The sequence below is a fragment of the Tetrao urogallus genome (assembly GCF_951394365.1).
Source record: "Tetrao urogallus genome assembly, chromosome: 28".
Taxonomy (NCBI): Eukaryota; Metazoa; Chordata; class Aves; order Galliformes; family Phasianidae; genus Tetrao; species Tetrao urogallus.
In genome coordinates this window covers 1,042,740-1,062,620 of record NC_136841.1, presented here as the reverse complement: position 1 = coordinate 1,062,620, position 19,881 = coordinate 1,042,740, and the positions used below count along the sequence as shown (strand labels likewise).

The window sequence follows — 19,881 nt, the reverse complement described above, 5'->3', positions numbered from 1 at the left end:
TGAGGGAGTTTGCTAAGGAGCTGCAAATGCCACGAGTCAGCAGGCGTGGGCTGTGCCGCTGCTCTTTTCTTCTGCCTTCCGAAAGGCCTCTTGCTTTTAAGTGCTGAACCCACCAGAAGGAAGTTACCTTCTGCTCCGGAGATGCTGAGTTTTCACCGAGAAGCCCCACTCGCTGCTGCCGTAGTTCTCCCCAGCATTTGGGGGCTCCTCCATCGTTGGTACGGCAAAGCTCTGTGTCAGAATGCACTTGGCTTTAGGATCGCCTTCGGGTGCCAATAGCCCCGAGATTGCCCCGCTGTTAAATAACATGCAGTAGCTTTTCTGTGTGTGTGCAGTTAATAAGAATATGATTAGAGAGCGTGGAAGATAATAAGGATGGCATTTAACCAACAAAGCCAGGAAATTCCAGACTGCAGCTCGCGTGTTTCGCTTGTTGTGCCTGGGGTTTGGTTTTGTGAGGGTGTTTTGCCCACCTTTAGGAATACTCCAGAAAAGAGTTGTTCCTACGGCGCTGGGGAAGCAGATCAGATCGATTCCCTGTAACGCTGAGGTTTCCTCTCCTCTCCATGCAGTGACAGCTCTGTCCACCCACCTTACACACTTTTCCCCCTCTTATTCACGTGCCAATTTTCAGCTTAGGAGGAGTTTTCCAGCAGGTTGCGTTAGCTGAGAATTGGTGGTTTTTCTTTTTCTTTTATAACCTTTTAACTGCAAAAGGCCACAGAGCCTTTGCTGGGTCCAAGCTGCTGTGGAGCTGCTCTCTGTTTCTGCCCTGAGGAATGCAGTAAATCAGGATTTGAATGCACAGCAAGAGCACACACCTACGTGTGGCTTTCTGAATCTTCAGCCCTGTTAAAAGGGAAGGTTTGCATAAAGCATCTTTGCACTGGTCAGTTTTGTTCCCTTCTGGGAAGACCGGCTGTTGGAGGGGTTTGGTGTGTTGGCTTTGGAGACTTTTATGAAGACTTGGGTGATTTTTAGGGGCAGGGCGATCTCTCAGGGAACACAGCAGGGCTGCCAAGCTGGTTTGCATTTCCCTCAAACTGAATCACACCATTGCTGCCTTTGCAAGGTGGAGCTGAAGGGCTCTTCAGGCTGCACAGAGTGAACAAGGCTTTAGCAAAGGGCATCGGTGCTGGTTAAAGTCAAGTGCAGAGAGCTTCCTCTTCCTGGAGAGCTGCAGTGGTGCCGTTCTGTTCCTTTGAAAGGAGTTTACTTTATTTGCCTGACGAGGCTTTTTGTTTCGTTTTGCATGGGCAACATCTCCTAATTACAGCGTTTTGCTCCGGGAAGGGCTGCAGTGCTCTGTGCAGGTGGGCAAGAGAGGAGCTTTCTGTTTTCTGCTCCCAGACAAACTCATTTCTTCTCCTAGCTCTTTGCCTGTGATTTTGCAACGAGGAGCTGCCCTGAGACGCTTTGAGATGAGAATTTTCTCCCCGAAGCCGCTGAGCTTTTGGCACACCTGGACCCGCAGCATCGCTCCGGCTGGCTGTGGGGGCAGCGCAGCTCCTGGCTTTACTCACAGTTATTGATCCATTAATCAGCAGGCCTGGAGCGCAATTAGCTGTGTGCCGAAGGCTTTCCCCCCTCAGGGGCGCCTGCCATCGGATAGTTCCCAGCCAGCCCCGAGCTGCCTCTGCAGGCCAATTATTTTATCGTCTGTAATGCGAGCCACGCGTGCTGTTGGTCTCATTTCCAGATTGAGGCCGAGGTGCTGATCCGGGCGCTGCCGACCCCAGCTGCCAGGAGGAATCCATGAGCAGACAACCTTGGATATGGACATCGTCCTGTCGGATTTTGTTCGCTCGACAGGGGCAGAGCCAGGACTGGCCAGAGACCTGCTGGAAGGTACGTACGGCCGGGGACGGGACTGGGAGGAGGCTGGTGTGGTCTGAGCGTGGAAAGGGCTTGCAAGAAGGGTGGGGAGGACCTGCGAGGATGGAAGTTGGTGTCCAGCTGGTGTCATCAGCAGCGGTGCTGGTGAAATTCTGCCCTGGTTTCTTGTTACACGGCCATCAGGTAATGAATTTCAAGTGTTTGGAAGGAGAACGCATTGAACAGGAGCGCAGCACTGCTTCATTCAGCTTCTGTTCCCACGTGTTGTTTGCTGCCAGCAGTGTAGTAAAACTTTGGGGTTTTTCTTGTCAGCATTGCTATCGCTGCTAGCGAGCGCTCTGAAGGCCGCCTGTGTTTTCAAAGGGGGTAATTATACAGGCAGAGCTGCGCTTTTACTGGTATATCTTGTTCTGCTTGTGAAGGTGGTGTGATTATACCAGTATAAATTGCTGTTTTGCTGGTATCTGGCCATCCGTGCTGCTGAGCCGCTGACCTCTCCTGGCAGCAGCCCCTGCAGCTGGCTTGCACAGAAGTGCACCCAGGGCTCATCATGGGGCGCTTGCTGTCAGCAGGCCCAGTCTGTCGGGTGCCAGGAGGCACTGAGCGCTCAGGAACGGAAGCCTCGAAATGCTGCATCATCTGCGTGCAGCCTCGACGCGCCGTGCTGGCGGCTCTCCAGCGCTCTGCCTGCTCAAAAGTGTGTTTGTTTGCCCTAAAGCGTAGCACAACATTGACATTTTTCTCAAAAACTGCTGAAGATGGGCGACTTGCTCCTTAATGACTGTGTTTAGTTTCAAGGCTGTAGATAATTGGTTTTTCACCTTCTACTTGTAGCTATGGGCAGAGGCAAGGAGAGGCCGCCAGGTCTGAATTTTTGGGCTGTAAGCTTTCTTGCAAGCAGTGCCTTTGGGTTTGTGTTGACACGAGGACGGTGACTAAATGTTGGCCTGTGCTAAATGCTGGAGGACAGAAACGCTGCATGTGAAGCAGAGGAAGCTGCACTTGGCAGTTGGTCCATACTTAACCGAAATGCAATTATATGATTCAAGACCATGCTTGCTGCGATACTTGAGCTGTATCATCACCCTCTTAACCTTGGAATAAAGGTAATGCTGCGAGTTTGGCTTTGCTTCAGACGGAGCCTTGGTTCCTCCTTCTTCCAGAGGCTCAAGTGAGGCACGGCTGTGAGATGGGGGAGGCGCTGAGGGCAGGGCGTGTGGGGGGCGGCTCGTGGCCTGCGGCCCCCTCCATCGTGGCGGCCTGCGGCCCCCTCCATCGTGGCGGCTTGCAGCCCCCTCCATCGTGGCGGCCCATGGCGCCCTTCACTGTGACAACCTGCGGCCCTTTTGCTCGCAGCACTCGTGGCATCTCACAGCCCACTCGTGGCGAAGAGCAGAAGTCTGGAGGACTGTGGGTTTTGCGGTGCGTCGATGCTCTGGTTGTAGGTTCCTTGGTTTCACGTCGGGATTCGAACGCTGTCTTTCAAAACCCGTATTTCTGGTTGTGACAGAAAAGGTGAATGCAGGTATTCCTCCAATTTTTGTGTCTCTCGCCCCGGCACATGAGTTGATTTATTTTGACAACAGCAGTTTTACCTCGTTTTCATACCACGTTGCCAAGTCGCTGGGTTTTTCCCACAGCCTCTGTGGAGCTGACACCTCCACAAGTGGAAACGGGGGAAGGCAGAGCTTTTCCATCGTCTGCATGCAGACCCTCCAAAGGGTTTTCATTTCTGAAGCAGCTGCTGGTAAATACAGCTGTGCTGGGTCAGTATTAGAGCATCCTCCTGTTGCTTTTGCCTTGCAGCAGGTGATGATGAGCCAGCAGCTCCAATGGTAATCAGGTGCATCATTCTCATTCTTGGATTCTTCTTGGCTCATTTAAGGAGTGAAACAGGAAAAAAAAACCTCAAAAGGTGAACCTTAAAATAACTTTCCGCTTGGAGTCAGTCGTTAAACACTGCAAATTACATCTCTCAGAAGAATTTGAATACTTGAAAAGCATATTTCCGTTTGGGAATTAGACATAATGCCTCTTGTATTATCCACGAGCTATCATATAAACCAATTGGCAGTTTATACATCTTTCCTGTAGTGGAGTTGCTATATATAAAGTTGGCTTTCTTTCCACGGTGTCTGCTAACTTGCTAATTTAGGAGCTTAGACTCACAGTGTTCATAAAAATCACTATTTTCTCTAATGGAAGCCATATGGTAGACTCCTTTTTTGCTATATATTAAAGCCTGTGGAAGACAGTGGCTTCTAAAAGGTCAATTTATTGCATACTGGAGGACTTCAGTGTATTAACATGTACTGTTTCAGCCTGCTGGGTCGTGTTAGCAGCAAGGGGAATTGTGTTGAGGATTCCCCCAACTCTTAGTTAAATCTGTTTTGATGAATAATTGATCTGGCTGGTAATGACTGCAGCCTGCTGGAAAGTGATGGAGCTGCTGCCCAGGCAGGCTGGCGTTTTCTTTGCTTTTATATTTTGGGTGTCAGCTCAGAAAGAGTCGAGCCTCTTAAAAACCACGCGCAGAGCCTGAAAAAAGTGTTGTTAGAAACCACCAGCTTTAAAAGTCCCGTTGGTGTTTTTGTGTTTTTCAGTGGAGTGTTGTGCAGTAAGGTGAGGGATGAGAGCTGCAGGCTGTTAAACTTTGTCAGCAAAGAAGTGGTTTGTGCATCACAATGGATTATCTTCACAGCACTCGGGGAGGCTTAGAAAACAAAGCTCTGGCTCTGACCTGAAGCGCTTGGCTTGCCTACATGCTGGTGGACATAACACAGCCTGACCTTCCATTTCCCTTTCCGAAGGGCAAAATGCTGTTTGTTTGTCTTCAGTCCCACGCTCCCTGTTCAGCGTGTGTGCTGTTATGGTGACCCTGCCCTTCGTTTTACAGCCAGAAATGCAGTTCTGGTTTTGGGAGCTTTGGGGAGGTTGTGCATCTGCAGCAAGCAGGAGCAGCAGCTCCCTCTCAGCCCTGTGCCTGTCTGCTGCATGTTTAGGAGTGTGCGAGTGTGTGACCACGGGCAGCAAGCCTGATGTGCTGGGCGCTTCATTTCATGGGAACGTTTCTTCGAATCCAAATCCTAGGCAGGAACGTAGCTCCAAATGTCGTGGGCAGATAGCCTAGCGTTACTTTCCAGGTGGGTGTCGTGGGAGCTGACTTGACATTTCTCTCGTATGATGGTGACCAGTTTCGATGCCTTCTAATCCAGGTAAAAACTGGGATCTGAGTGCAGCACTGAGTGACTTCGAGCAGCTACGGCAGGTGCACGCAGGGAATTTGCCACACTCCTTCAACGAGGGCCGCAGCTACAAACCCCCAGAGAAGGAGGCAGCCCGGCCCGGGCGACCACCGCTGCAGCGGCAGGATGACATTGTGCAGGGTAAGAGCTGTCAGCCACGTCAGTGGAGCAGTTGGAGGATCGTAGAACTGCTCAGGTTGGAAAAAGATCATAAAAAGACCTTAAAGATCATCAAGTCCCTCTGCAGCCTAACCGTACTATCCTAACCCTAACAACCCTCTGCTAAATCGTGTCCCTGAGCAGCAAGTCCGAAGGCTTTTAGACACATCCAGGGATGGTGACTCAACCACCTCCCTGGGGAGCCTAGTCAAGTGCTTAACGACCTTTTCTGTATAGAAGTCTTTCCTGATATCCGATCTAAACTTACCCTGGTGCAACTTGAGGCCATTTCCCCTCATCCTGTCACCAGTGAGAAGAGACCAGCCCTGCTGTGCTGCAGTCACCTGTCAGGGATGGGCAGGGAACAATAAGGTCTCCCTTCAGTCTCCTCTTCCCCTGCCCAAACAGCCCCAGCTCCTTCGGTCTCTCCTCATAGGGCACATTCTCCAAGCTCTTCCCCAAGCCTTGCTGCCCTTCTCTGGACCTTTCTGTACTGAGGTGCCCAAACCTGAACACAGAACTGGAGGTGAGGCCTCAGCAGCGCCGAGTACAGGGCAGGATGACTTCCCTATTTCTGAGTTGGAGGTGTGTTGGAGCAATTCAGCTTTCCAAAAAGCGCAAACTGAAGGCAGCGATTTTAGTAATGGCTTTGGTGGGGTTTGCTGCTTCTGCACCATTCGAGTGGTGTTTCGTTTTCCTTCCCCTCCCAGAAAAGCGCCTGTCTCGAGGCATTTCCCACGCCAGCTCCACCATTGTCTCCCTGGCCCGCTCCCACGTCTCCAGCAACGGCAGCAGTGAGCACCTGCTGGAGATGCCCATCTCCACCTTCCAGCTGCCCGACCTCACGGTGTACACAGAGGAGTTCCGCAGCTTCATCGAGCGAGACCTCATTGAGCAGTCAATGCTGGTGGCACTGGAGCAGGCTGGTAAGCAATTTACGCTCCCAAATTATTTCTTTTCCATGCCAGTGCTGCACGGTGGTGGCAGTTCGCAGCGGCGCCGACTGGAACATGCTGGCATATGTGCTGCGGGCTGCAAAGAACTGAGAGCAGGGATGTGCATCTGTGATAGATTTTATTTCGTCCCTTTTTGTAGCGTGGTGCAAGGGTTGAGCAAGATTCTGCTTCACTTTGCCTGCAGACACAGAATGCAAATTGTGTGTGTTGTCATCGCTCATGAATGGTAATACTGAAAAAAACACCAAGTTGCATTATCTCACCACCTAAGCCTCCCCGTGCCCCATGCTGTCCCATCAGCCCTACTGCGAGAAGGGGGGGGAAAGAAATGACTGCATAATGCAAAGAGCAGCGAATCATCTGGCCGGATATTAGAAGTGATTACAAATGTTTTAGGTGGATGATGCGTTTTATGTGCTTGCTAATTCAGTGCAGGAAAACTCGTCTGCTGGCTTTGTGTTTGCCTGGAGAGGAACCACCTCATGAGCGCGGACGGATTGGTTTTCCAACGTGCTGTTTTCCTCCTGAATAGTTGCTAGGTGATCTGTAAATAAGATTGGGCTGGTGAATGAATGGGACCTCCGTGCTGGCAGGGAGGAGCCTCGTCCATGTTACAGGGTGGTGCATGGCTGGGGCAGGGTGGGGGCACCGGGCAGGAGCTCAGAAGCCTTTACATCTTCTGTTGCAGTGCACATACCTACAGAACTCCTATTCCTTCAGAGAGAACGTAGACTCTTAATCTCAAATTTTAGCCCTGTCCTGCTCAGGTGTAATAAATATTCTCATGTTTTGGAAATGAACACTTGATCCAAGCGATCTTGTTACGGCAGCATTGCTGTTTGTGCGTGGTGAAGCTGGTGCAAATTGAAGCACTCTTATCTGCATCTCAGCAGAGTTCAGGCTGGGTATTGGATTGCTGCATTTTTGGCACAAACTCTGCCCAACAGCTATGGGACGTTTAGATCTGGTTTTCAGCACGGTTCCCTAAAACTGTAATCGCTGTGAATCCCTTCAGTGTACACATAACGCATCCAGCAGGTCCCTCTGTGACCTTGGTGGAAGAGGAGTGAGCTGTTGGCAGAGCAGGCAGCCCACCCTCAGGGGGAGCTGCGTCAGCCCCTCGGCTGTGCTCCTCCATGGGAGAGCTGGGGTGCTTCCCAGAGGTAATGTTCAGTAATTGACTTTTACAAAGCGCCCTTTGAGGGCAAAATGAACCTGCATTAGAGGTGTGGGTTTGTCATAAATGGGTGTTTATCTTTAATAAAGGGCTGCACTGCGCATATGGGATGCTCGAAGCGTGATTTGAAGCAGGTTGTTGAGCACGGTGCTGTGATCTACGCTGATATCCCTTCTTAATTTAGTGTGTGCTGTCCTTAGAGAATTAAGCAAATATTTTACAGACCAATAAACGTTAAGATACTCTTCTCATTCTATCCAGGGATCCCTTTACACCACTGTGGCAGAGTAAGCGTGCTTAAAGTGGCTGTAAATTGTAATGACATCCTCTTGGAAAGCTTTTAATATGCTCAGAGCTTTGGAAAGGCCTTGGTGGAGCTGCGAATTTGGCCCTTGCCGCAACCTTGGTGTTCTTTGTTGCAGGCCTAAATGGCTTAGGCCTTGTCCTGTGTTCTGCAGATGCAGGGTGCATTTCTTGTTCTGCACAGAGCAGCAGCGGGCAGCGCCTTGCCTGAGGCCATCTGTAAAGTCAGGAAGAGTGGAAAGAAACCCTAGGCTTGATTGCTGTGCCTTTGCTCTGAGGTCAGTGAAATGATGCCAAGCCCTTTTCCAAAAGTCCCCCCAGCATGTTGGCAAGGAAACTTCTGCTTCTTTCTCCAGGCTGGCGCTGCAGTAAGCGTCTGTAGGTGGACTGTTTAAAAACTGCTGAGTTAAGGATTCAGCCTCTCTTCCCTCAACGCTGGTGAACAAGTTCCTTGTTCCTGGAACGTAAGCATCCCGCGTCTCAAAGCAGGCAATCAAAGAAACCTGCACCCTTCCGTCCCTGCCTCAACCATGCATCACCCGGCTCCTGAAGCTTTTCAGCTGGCTTCAGCTCGTGCCTGACCAGAGGCACGTGTGCGCACGTACTCCCCGCTCTTACGCACTGGCATCTGACCTGCAAAGCTTCTGCAGATATTTGAGCCTGTCAGTCATTGGCCGCACTGATTTTTCTCAAGAGAATCACAGCATCACAGAATTGTAGGGGTTGGAAGGGACCTCCACAGATCATCGAGTCCAACCCCCTGCCAAAGCAGTTCCCTACAGCAGGTTGCACAGGTCGGCATCCAGGCAGGTCTTGAACATCTCCAGAGCAGGAGACTCCCCCCCCTCCCTGCAGCCTGTTCCAGCGCTCCGTCACCTCACTGTACAGAAGTTCCTTCGCACATTGCTGCACAGCTTCCTATGCTGCAGTTTCCAGCCATTTCCCCTTGTCCTGTCTCCACTCCCCACTGAAAAGAGTCCGGCCTCGCCATTCTGCCCCCCACACCTCAGATACTGATAGACCTGGATCAGCTCCCCTCTCAGTCTTCTTTTCTCAAGGCTGAACAGACCCAGTTCACTCAGCCTTTCCTTATAGCAGAGATGCTCCAGGCCCCTCACCAAGAGGAGAGAGGTGAGCTCACGGCTGGGCCCACCTTGCTGCATCACCAACAGGTGATACCCAACATGTGAGGCTCCTGCTGGACCAGTGCTCGTGCAGAACCTCGTGGCTGGGATTCCTTTGGCCCCTCTGCTGTCACCCTCAGCACTGAGAGTGGGAATCTGAGCCTCGACTCTGGGGGAAGCGTTGCCCAACAGCCAACCTTGGAGCTGGTGCTGCCATGCTCTGCAGCATTCCTGCAGGTGGAAACGGCAGCAGGGTTAGCTGTGACGTGTGGTAAGCCTCTGGTTCTTGGCCTTCATGATGGTGGAAGATACGTTCTGGTCAGGGAGAAAGCTACAGGTGTGTGAGTGCATCTCGATGAGCTCTTGTTGCCAGATCCTGAAATGGGAGAGTTTTCTGCAAGCTTTTGTCAAGGAGATGGGCTCCGAACTGGACGAGGGTGCCTGCAGACAAATTATCTAGTTTTAGATAGGATAAGTGAGCTTGCCACATTTTCTTGCTGCTTTCTCCTTTTTTGGTCTCTGATAACCCAGTTCCAGGACGTGATCCCACTCCTTCTCCACCCGATGATTCAGCAAGGGGAGAAAAATGTGTTCTGCAGCAACTGCTCAAGCACAGAGGTGGGTGTTAGCGCTGGATCGCGTCAGCCTGAGGAGCCAGAGAACAAATCATCCCAGGAACGCTGGGAGGGCGGCCCTCATTCCGCACGGAGTCCCTGGTAGCCTCAGGGAAGCCATTTGATTTCAGTGAGTCAGTGCTGGGCTTTGGGCGAGGAGCAGCGCTGTCTTCATTCCTTCCTATTTGTGTGACCTATTTAGAGGTTCCTGTTAGAGGAAAGCTGCGTTTCACAAAATGTGTGAGTTTGGACGCAGGTTCCTGAGCTCTTTTGGAACAAACAAATGCTTTTGCCGTGCAGAAAAACATCCTGAAAGCAGCTGCGTGGTGGAACTGGGTCCATAAGAGCGGTGCTGCTGGTGGCTGCTGCAAAGGGGAGCCCCTGACGCTGTGGACTGCTTCAGCTGTGCAAAAAAGCTGTTGCTGACCTCTTAGGTTTTGGAGCAGCATCAGCTCATAATGGAGCTTTTTCTGCCAGCCAGCAGGGAGAGAAACAAGCTGAAAAGCACAAGAAGAAGTGAGAGGTAGCCAGGAGCCCGAAATGCTGCGATGAGCCAGCAGTGAGCCAGCAACAGCGAAGCTTTTGGTGCGCGTGTCAGTTTGTCCTGCCAGTCACACGCACGTTTCTCTCACTGCTGCTGAAGTGCTGATGGCAGGAAGATCCATTGTGCTCCTGAATCCAATTACTTTTCCCTTCTGCTGGCATGCAGAGCTTCCAGGAGTTGCTGCTAATAACTGTGCGTGGAGAAAGATGTTGTTTTAAATGCTTCTAGGGGGCCTCTTGGCCCTTTACTGCCTTGCCACAAGCAAAATATTGAGAAAGTTTGGGGAATGCGGCTCCTTCGGAGGGAGTGAAGCGGCGATGACCTCTTGCATAACTCAGAGCATGTGGAAGTCTGGACAAATTACTCTGCGTGCCTCGCCGTGGATGTGCAGCACGTCGTGACTGCGTGCCACAAAGAGAAAAGCCTGCTGAAGGTGTGTGTGTGTGTCTGGGCCTGGCTGCGCTCTCTGGGAGTCTGCACAACTCCGGAGTGCTGAGCAGAGGTGCAGCAAACACGCTGGGAAGACAAATCTCACAAACCCAGTGGCTGCTTCCAGGCACGGAGCAGCAACGTTCCCAGGGAAACACACGAAAGCAATAAAGATCTCAGTACTGACTGCGGTAGCCTTCTGATTTTGTTCAGCTTTTGTTAGATGCCGTTTTGCTTCTCGCTCTGCTCTTCTGGCTCCGCTCCATTTGGCGAAGGTTTGCGACGTCGCCGTGCCAGAAGCAATATTGAGTGCAGATCAGCCCCTGTTCCAAGCAGAGCTATTGTCTCCGCAGCTCCAGCAGGTTCCTTTCCCGATGCTGAGAAAAGCAATCGGCAGCATCGCATCCCAGCGAGCTCTGCCTGTTATGCTTTTCCTGTCTTTATCTCCCAGCGGTGTTTAAAAGTGCTTTTCTGAACTTAGCTCTCCTGCGTCTGCTCTCACTGAGGTCGTGCAAACAGTTTCAAGCAATCACGTGCTCCTTGTGGAGCCAGGGGCCGTGCTCAGGAGCAGGGATGTTTGCTGGAAGTGCAGGGAAAAGGAAGCTGTGCTGGAAGAGCAGTTCAAGTGCGTGCAATGCTTTTGCCCCCTGAACAGAACGTCCCCTCCCAAGTGCTTGTTGCAGGTGCAGGATCTGCTGCCAGAAGTCCCAGCCTCCTCCAGGGGCCGCGGTGCAGTGGTGAGCAGTTGTGAGCTGGAGTCGTAACACAGCTTCCTTCCCCTGATCGATGTTTAACTTCCAGCCTTCAGCTGAACTGCGGTGTGTTAATTTTTCCTAGCTTCTATTTTTAGATGAGCTGAAAACTCTCTCTCTTAACTTGTAGTCATTCACGTGCCTTATATTACCCAAAAGCTGCTATTTTTAAGCACTGTCAGTTTACATTTTCATTGGTAAAGCTGCTTGGCTCAGCAGCAGAAGTTCTGAGAGCTACCCACATGAGATGCGTTGAGCTCTGCTTCCTAGAACCAACTGAGAGCACTCTGGTTATTAACTGGGGAAACCAGAAGAGCTGTTGGCACCTTTTGTGGCTGGTGCTTTGGACGTGCTTTTGGCCTGATGGTTGGCTGGAGTTGTGAAACAAGCAGAGAGAAAAATGGGCAGGAGGAGAACGCTGGTCCGGGTTAAATCCTAGCTGGGCTGGCTCCTGCTTCCAGCTTTAGCTCTGATTTATTTGACCTGAAGTCATTATTTCCCATGTCCTGCCTGTTCTTGCAGCCTGGCCTTCTCCCCAGGTCACCGTGATGATGTTGTAATTCCAGCCTGTCCTTTTATTGCATCTTCTTCGCTCCTTTCCTCTTCCAGCTGCAGGATGGATGTGCAGCTCATCTCTGTTGGTGCTCCCATTGCAGATTAAGCCGGCTGCAGCCCTCATCTCCCTTATTTTTTTGGTTCCGTGTCCAGCTATGTGCCTGGTTTTCATGCTCTCAAATATTCCCCCAGGTCGTCTGAACTGGTGGGCGAACGTGGATCCCAGCTGCCAGAGGCTGCTTCCGCTGGCCACCACGGGTGATGGGAACTGCCTGCTCCATGCTGCGTCCCTGGGTAAGAGCTTCACCGAGCGCATGGCCGGGCAAGCAGCTCAGTGAATCCCTCCAGCAGCCTCCCCTCTTTACCCCAGCCGCTTTCTGCTGTCAGCTCAGACAGCTGCTGCTGCTGGAGGTGGAAGGAGAGCCCAGGCACCCTGTCTGCCTCCGGGACGAGCAGCACCGCGTGCCCATCTGTCCCTGTGGGATGCTGCGGTCTGGCTGCTCGCCCCAGGCAGGCAGCAGTGGATGTGCAGGGCTGTTGAGGAGAGCTGGAGCCGAGGGAAGCGAGCTGCCAAGTGCTTGTGTACTTCTAAATCTGTTCTCGCTGGGCTGGGCCTCGCCTCTTCCCTTTGGCAAGTTTCCCCGTGTTTCTGAAGGAAATGTGAAATAACAGAGCCGCCCAGTTCTCCGGAGGTGGCTGAGCAGAGCAGTTCCAAGAGCCCAGTTTTGCTCCTGTGAGTTCACCTCGTGACAAATTTTTGAGGTTTCCAGACTTCGAAATGAGCGGCCTTGTGTATTTCCTTTGTGCGGCTGGCTCTGTTCAGACGCAGCGAAGCCACAGTCTCATTTCACCTGGTCTGCATTTTCCCTCAACGGAGCAGCCTAGCGTTGGTGGAAGGCACCATGTGCTCACGGGTTTGGGGGAGAGTCCTTGTAGCTGGAGTCCTTACAGTTCTGGTCGTGGCTGTCTGAAAGCAGGCCGTGGATGGGATGTGGGTTTGAGCAGGGAGTTTGTGGAATCAGTTGTTTGGGTTGGCCCTGCTCAACTTGCATCGCTCTGCCTTCGTTTCCCGTTGTACCACTTGCCCTGCTTTGTGGCACGCTGTAGGACTTAAGCTTACACTGATTATGTAGCAGAGGGTGGAGAAGTGCCAGTTCTTGCTAATCCCCCAGTGTTTTTCCTTCCCTCCATGCAGGTATGTGGGGTTTCCACGATAGAGATCTCGTGCTTCGCAAATCCCTTTATGCCTTAATGGATAAAGGTGTGGAAAGGGAAGCCCTGAAGCGGCGCTGGCGTTGGCAGCAGACGCAGCAGAACAAGGAGGTAGGAACCAGACTGAATGTAGCCTGGGAGCAGAGTGCAAAATCCTGATCAGACGTCCCATAGGTTTGGGAGGAAAAACAAATGTCTTCAGTTTTAGGCAAGTCCGCAGCTAGTGCCAAGATGAGAAATATCCTTCAACAGAAACTCTGGCTGTGAAACTTGGGTGAAATTCTCTGTGTTACAGAGTAGGAAAATTCCTTTATTAGAGCCGTGTTGTGTCCGGCACGGATGGAAAACAAACGTTGCCACAGGCTGAAGATGCAGCCTTGCTGGGCTGCCCGGCAGCAGGATGCGATGTGTAAGAAGTGCTCCTGTGGGACGGGGTCAGAAAGATGCACTGCAGCTGAAGCCAAAAAGGAAATCATGAACTTGCCACACTAAAGACTTCAAAGCTGTGATGTGCTCAGCCCCCACCCCAAAAGCAGGGACCAGCCTTTGTCAAGGTGGAAAGTTACCACGTCCTCAAATGGCGCTCTTGTTTCTTTTGTGAGCAGGGTAAACTTTGGTTTCCACCTGACACTGAAGGATGTTGTTTACTTTCCAGCTTCCTTTTTGTTTTTGGAAGGGCACAAAGATTAATATCTTGACGGTTTGATTAAAAAAAAAAAAATGTATTTCACTGTTTGAAACAGAGTGGTAATAAATAGTGGAGGTTTTACTGTTATTGAAAGCATGCTTCTGGGCATCTCTTTAATCTGCATGCGCAAGGCTGTCTCCAGAGCTAGCTAACAACAGAGTCCTGTCACTTGTAGATCTTACTTGAGAATGTTGATGCTGCAGGACCTTGGTGGTGCCATTCCCTTGTAACATCCCCAGCAGAAGCATCTGGGGACAGCAGTGGGCAGAGGAGATGCATGCAGCCGGGTGGAGCAGCCCTGGTTCCATCAGTGGTGATGAGGAGACGGTTGGACTAGATGATCTTGTAGGTCGTTTCCAACCTTGTGATTCTATGATCAGTGCTGCAGGCACTGCTGGGCTCGTCCCTTCCAGAGCAGCTCCAGAAGATGCAGCCCAGCGATGGAAAGCGCTCTGACTTACGCAGCTCACTCTGGGTGGAACATTCTCCTTTGTTTTGCTTTAGATGGGTGGTGGAAGAATTCATAGCAAAAGCTTAACCAGGAGCAGAGAAACTTAATTAATACTTCACTGAGCAAACGGAGCTGGCTGAACTGTCAGTTACTTCTGGTTCGTGGTGTGAAGGTTTCCTTGGCAGCTCAGAAGGTTTAGGATGTTGTGTTTGGAGGCTGGAACTCTGATTTTTGGAGCCCAGGAAAGCAGGAGGAGAGGAGGGCTGCTGCACTTGCTGGGGCATTTCTTGGTGCTTTTCCTTAGGACCTTGAACACAGCAGGCTCCAGCGTAGCTTTTTGCTTGGTCCATTTTAGATCGTTTCCCATTTTGCTCAGGGTTCATGTGGTGTCTGATACCTTTCAACTCCTGGTTGTGTTGGAAGCTCTGTGAAAAGCTGCTGTGTTAGAAGAGCTGTGGTCCCCAAACCGAATTCTTACTGCAGGCTTTTAGGATTAGGATGGCTGTAGGAGGGGCAGCGTGTTCTGTACGTGTGCTGCTGTGGATGGACCGTGTCTTCAGAGCACTGCAGGTCTGTGAGGCTGTGCCATACGTGGGCTTTCCTTGCAGTGCCACTGCCTTAAATGCTGGATCAGAGTAAGAGTAAAGCTTTCCTCTCGTTCTGTGGATCAAAATGTTGATTTCCATCCCACAAACACTCCAGGTCTTCATTGGAGGCCGATTGTCTCCCTGTGAGAATATTGATTTGGGAAACGCGTGCATTTTTGCGTGACGAATTGATGATTTTTACATCAACCCAAAGAGAGGCGCTGCGGCCGCTCCTACAAAACTGCAGAAACTGGAAAAAAAAGTTAGTCTGAGGGTTTTGTCCTCTTTGCCTTTTTCAGTCCGGTCTGGTTTACACCGAGGAGGAGTGGCAGAAGGAGTGGAATGAGCTGATCAAGTTGGCCTCCAGCGAACCTCGCGTGCACTACGGCACCAACGGAGGCGGCTGCGGAGGGTAGGTGGAGCAGGACAGAGCTGAACGCTGATCTCCCATCTTTTATCATCTCCGTGGCCCCAAAATGAGAGTGAGAAACAAAAAACGAGGATTTCATCAGCGTTCTGTGCCCCTCCGTGTTGCAAGGGCACTTGATTGCTGCAGGCATCCCAAACTAACGCCGCTCTGAGGCTCCAAGAAGCGCCAAGTAACGCGATGGTGTTTCCTGGAAACAAACCCTTGTCTTAGAAAAGGAATTGGTTTTGATCTATGTCTAAAATCTGAGATCAGAAAATGAAACTTGACAGGCAACTGCAGCGAAACAGTGTCAGAATCTCTTGCTGTCATTAAAAGCAATGAGCGGAGGCGTGGGGGATGAAAAATGATTGATTTCTTGTTTCTGAAAGTGTCGAAAGCTCCGAGGAACCCGTGTATGAGAGCCTGGAGGAGTTCCACGTTTTTGTGCTTGCCCATGTGTTGAAAAGGCCCATCGTGGTGGTGGCAGACACGATGCTGCGAGACTCAGGGGGAGAAGGTAGGAATGGCACTCTTGGTTCTTCTTCTGCGCGCGCTCGTTCCGTGCGTTTTCCCTTGGCTCCATGTGGTTCCTGGGCACTTTGTGCCCGATGAAGCTGCATTTCCAATCCGACAGCGGAGCACAGGGGAGGCTGAGCTTCTGTAGCTGCTGTGGGTGATTCCAGGGGAGGGTGCGAGGCGTGCAGACATCACAGCCTGTCCTGTTGCCTTTACATTATGTTTTTCTACCTCTTCTGCCCCTGCACATGTGGGCGTACAGAAGGGAAATTCCGTTCCCTGCATGTAGTATTTTCCACTGGCAGAGTTAATTTCCTGTCAGAGAAGATTAATCAATTACCATCGTTCTGGGTGCAAACTTAATTGTTTCTTTTGTGGAGGAGCGAAGAAGGGCTTTCATAGGAAACACAGATGCATTTGGTACCTGTTTTTCTCCTGGTGTGAAATGAATGTCTGCCTTGGGGGTTTTTTGTCCCTCAAGTTGACAGAAAATCGCAGGTAAAACCTCGAAGTGAAACAAACAGTGTTCTGGAGCACTTTCAGTATAAACAACTCTTCCCTCTTTAACCTGTCTTGAAAACTGATCAGCCCGATTTCTTTCCAGCCTTTGCCCCTATTCCCTTTGGAGGTATCTACCTTCCCCTGGAAGTTCCAGCCAACAAATGCCACCGCTCTCCGTTGGTACTGGCATACGACCAAGCCCATTTCTCTGCCCTGGTATCCATGGAGCAGAAGGAGTCCACGAAAGATCAAGGTATGTGATAAACGAGCGCCGTGAGTTGCGGTCGCAGAGCTGCGTGTGCTTTGGGTGACAGCAGAGGCCATCAGAGCTGACGCTGTTGTTGGTGAGCCCTCGCAGCCTGGCTGCCAGCAACATGGTGCGGGGCTCGGGGAGGCTGCAGGGGAGCTGGATTCACCTGGGCTGTGTGCTGGAGGTGGATGCAGCTCCGTGTCAGCTGCAGTTCTGGGGACCGAGGAGGGGCAGCGCGGAGGCAGCAAGCTCTGTGTCCGTGCCAAATCCCGTCCTCTCGGGTGCTGAGGGCCTTTCTGTTCTCTTTCTTGCGCAGCTGTGATCCCCCTGACAGACTCTGAGCATAAGCTGCTCCCCGTGCACTTTGCAGTGGATCCTGGGAAGGACTGGCAGTGGGGAAAGGATGACGGTGACAACGTCAAGCTGGCCAGGTTGGCGATGGGGCACGGAGTGGCTGCAGTGCGGCCCTTCCTCGGTTATGCTCACAAACACGGGGGGTTCTGGTAGAATATTCTGGGTGGGACGATGACATCTCGCCAGCTTCCCTCTCTAGGGTAAGCGGTGATTGCTCCGAATGCTGTGTGGAGGTGCAGATCAAGCTTAGATCATACCTGAGAAGCAAAAGAGGAGCAGCTGCTGTAGCCTGTATTGCAGACATGAGAAAGGTGTATTTTTCCATTCCTGTGCCCCCCCGTTTGAGAAGGCAAATACCTTCCACTGGAGTCGGAGGACGGCCTGCAGGCAGCCCCAGCCTATTTTGGGCTCAGGCTGTGGGCAAGCCCTGTCATCATTCGGGAGGAGCAAATTTCCTGTTGGTGAGCCAGAAATCACCAGCAGTGGCATCGTGGTGGGAGAGCTGGGGCATGACTTGCCCGTCATATGACTTTGGGTTAGGAAATGTAGAAACCTCCAAGGTCAGAGTATTCAGGCTCAGGGAAGGCTTAAGAGATACAGATGTCTCCTGGGAGGGATTCTGAGCCAATAGGAAATACCTGTGTTTTTAGTGGGGAAAAAATCTGCAAGTGGAAATTGTTGAGAAAACATCTTTACTTTTTAAATTTTTTTTTTAAGAGGAAAATCATTTTGAAAGGAGCTCTAATTAGATCTGTGACGTCTGCTGTCTTGTTACTTGTCTCACATGCAAGCAAGGATTGCTGGCCAAGTTGGTTGTAACTCGTAGAAAACTCAATTCTGACATTCAGAAGTCTCCTCGCATACTTGTTTTGGCTTTAATTGAAAGGTTTGGGAGACTTCTAAAAACGTTGGCTTTTGTGTTGCTGTTGTCTTGGTTGTTTCTGACTGATCTATGAAAATGCATTAAAACAGACAACTGAACGTGGAAAAAAGAACCTTTGTCGTAGAGTGAAACGGGCTGTGACTCTTCTGCTTTACATTTCAGCGTGACGCTCTCGTTGGAAGCAAAGCTGCACTTGCTGCACAGCTACATGAATGTTAAATGGATCACGTTGCCTTGTGACATGCAGGTAAGAGATGAGGAGCGTTTCCTTTGCTGAATTATTTACGCCTCCCTTCTGCAGGGCCGCAGAGGTGAAATCGTCCCCGGCTTCACATGAGGCTCTGCGCTCCGTTCCGCGCTGCGGCTGCGTTGCTCTGGGCGGATGAGCCACCCGTGTTTTGGTGCACGCTTTTTTTGCAGAGCTTTTCGAGCCTGTTTTTACCCTTCACGCCAACGTGAGGCCGCCCTGCTGCGCCGTGCTGCGCACGCATCCTGCTGTGTGCGTTTGGCAGCGCCGGCAGCTGCTGCTTGTTCCAAGACAAACACTGAGCGTTGGTTTACAGCCGCCAGAAGCTGCCCTGAGGGTCACGGTGTGACTGGAGCTTTCCTGGGACCTTACGTTGGCTCATAGAGTTCTGAAAACTTCCATCTGTTTCCAATATCTCGGTGGTGATGCGGTGCCGGACCGCGGCAGCTGCCCCAGCGGTGGGGACGTCCCCAGGCTGCCGAGCGTGGAGGAGGTTTCTTGTTTTCTTCCTTTTCCTCCTGTCTCCTCTTTTGGCAAAAATTCCCTGGACTTCCTCGTGAGCTGTTCTGATCACAGCCGTTCTGATCTGCCTGAAGCTGTTAAGGCGTCACTGCAGCACAGCTCGAGTGGAGACGTTTGGTCGCTCTTTGCTGCAGCATCTCTGATATGCAGTAGCTCCGGAGCTGAGAGCCGCCACTCGTCCCCTCCGTTCTCCTAGCACATGCCTGCGTCTCTGCTTCAGCCTGAACAATCTTGTCTGAGCAGCTCAGTGACTTGCTATGTGTTTTCTTTCTCCCAGGCGCCTTTGGCCCAGCCGGAATCCCCCACAGCCTCAGCAGGGGACGATGCCCGTTCAGCTGCAGAGTCGGGAGAGTCAGACAAGGAGTCGGTCTGCAGCAGCTCAGCAAGCAACGGGGGCAGCAGGGGCTGCAAGGACAAAGAGAAACCAAAGAAAGACCGAGAAAAGGACAAGGAAAAGGATAAGAAACGGGCCGACTCGGTTGCCAATAAGCTGGGCAGCTTTGGCAAGACTTTGGGAAGTAAGCTAAAAAAGAACATGGGTGGGTTGATGCACAGCAAAACTATCAAGGGAGGTGTGAGCAACGGGCAGGGGGACACCCTGGAGAAGAAGAAAAAGGGATCCTTGAAGACGAGGAAAGGCAGCAAAGAGGAATCCTCCCAGGGAGACCTTTCGGTTCCTGGGGAGAAAAGCTGCGTGGGTAAAGCAGCCTCCGAGAAGCCCTCGGACCCCTACAAGTACAGCAACGACGTGCGGCTGAGCCTCAGCATCCTGCGCGCTGCCATGCAGGGCGAGCGCAAGTTCATCTTCGCCGGCCACCTGAAGACCGGCCACCGGCACCAGTACCAGGAGGAGATGATCCAGCAGTACCTCCTGGATGCTGAGGAGCGCTTCCTGGCCGAGCAGAAGCAAAAGGAGGCGGAGAAGAAGGCGCTGGGGAGCGCCGCCCCTGCCAAGAAGCTGGAGGTGGAGGTGAGGGGCGAGGAAGCCCTGCACGGCCCCGTGTACCCCCAGCCCCCCCCGGCCTACACCATCCACACCCCAGATTTGGCCATCGGCGCTAAAATGGCCGCGTTTCCCTCCAGCTACTCAGGCGTCTTCACCTTCCCCAGGCCCTCCGTGGTCGGCGGCGGTGCAGAAGGCTCGCACCCCCCCAGCTACCACGAGGGTCGGCGGCAGGTGGCGGGGGGCTCCTGCAGCGGCCTCCCCCCCTACGCCACCCTGCCCCGGCACTGCGCTCAGGCGCGGCCGCAGTCTTCCCACGTGGGGAGGTTCTCCCCCACGGACACGGACGTTCAGCCCAGCTTCCCCACGGAGTGCGAGGCCCCTGCCTGCGTTCCCCCCCAGCACAGCAACGGTTACCGGGACTACGTGGAGCAGGACGGCCCGCAGAAGGGAGCACCCGTGGACAAGACGAGAGGCAGGGTTCTTTATGGCGTTCAGCAGACCAAATGCAAGCAGCCAAACTGCAGCTTTTACGGGCACCCAGAAACCGGGAATTTCTGCTCCTGCTGTTACAAAGAGGAGCTGAAACGTAAAGAGCGCGAGGCGCTGGTGCACAGGTTCTGA

The 19,881-nt window shown here is 52.1% G+C and overlaps 1 protein-coding gene across 1 annotated transcript; it reads left to right on the top strand.

Moving 5' to 3' along the window:
- Positions 1-1,772: 1,772 nt before the first annotated feature.
- OTUD7B (OTU deubiquitinase 7B) lies at positions 1,773-19,881 on the top strand (the record flags this gene model as incomplete). Its single annotated transcript, XM_079547621.1, has 11 exons — positions 1,773-1,848; positions 5,052-5,222; positions 5,951-6,166; positions 11,887-11,988; positions 12,890-13,017; positions 14,932-15,044; positions 15,431-15,558; positions 16,162-16,311; positions 16,625-16,739; positions 17,708-17,792; positions 18,592-19,881. The coding sequence occupies exons 1-11, from the start codon at positions 1,776-1,778 to the stop codon at positions 19,879-19,881; spliced, it is 2,571 nt and encodes an 856-aa protein (XP_079403747.1). The 5' UTR covers positions 1,773-1,775.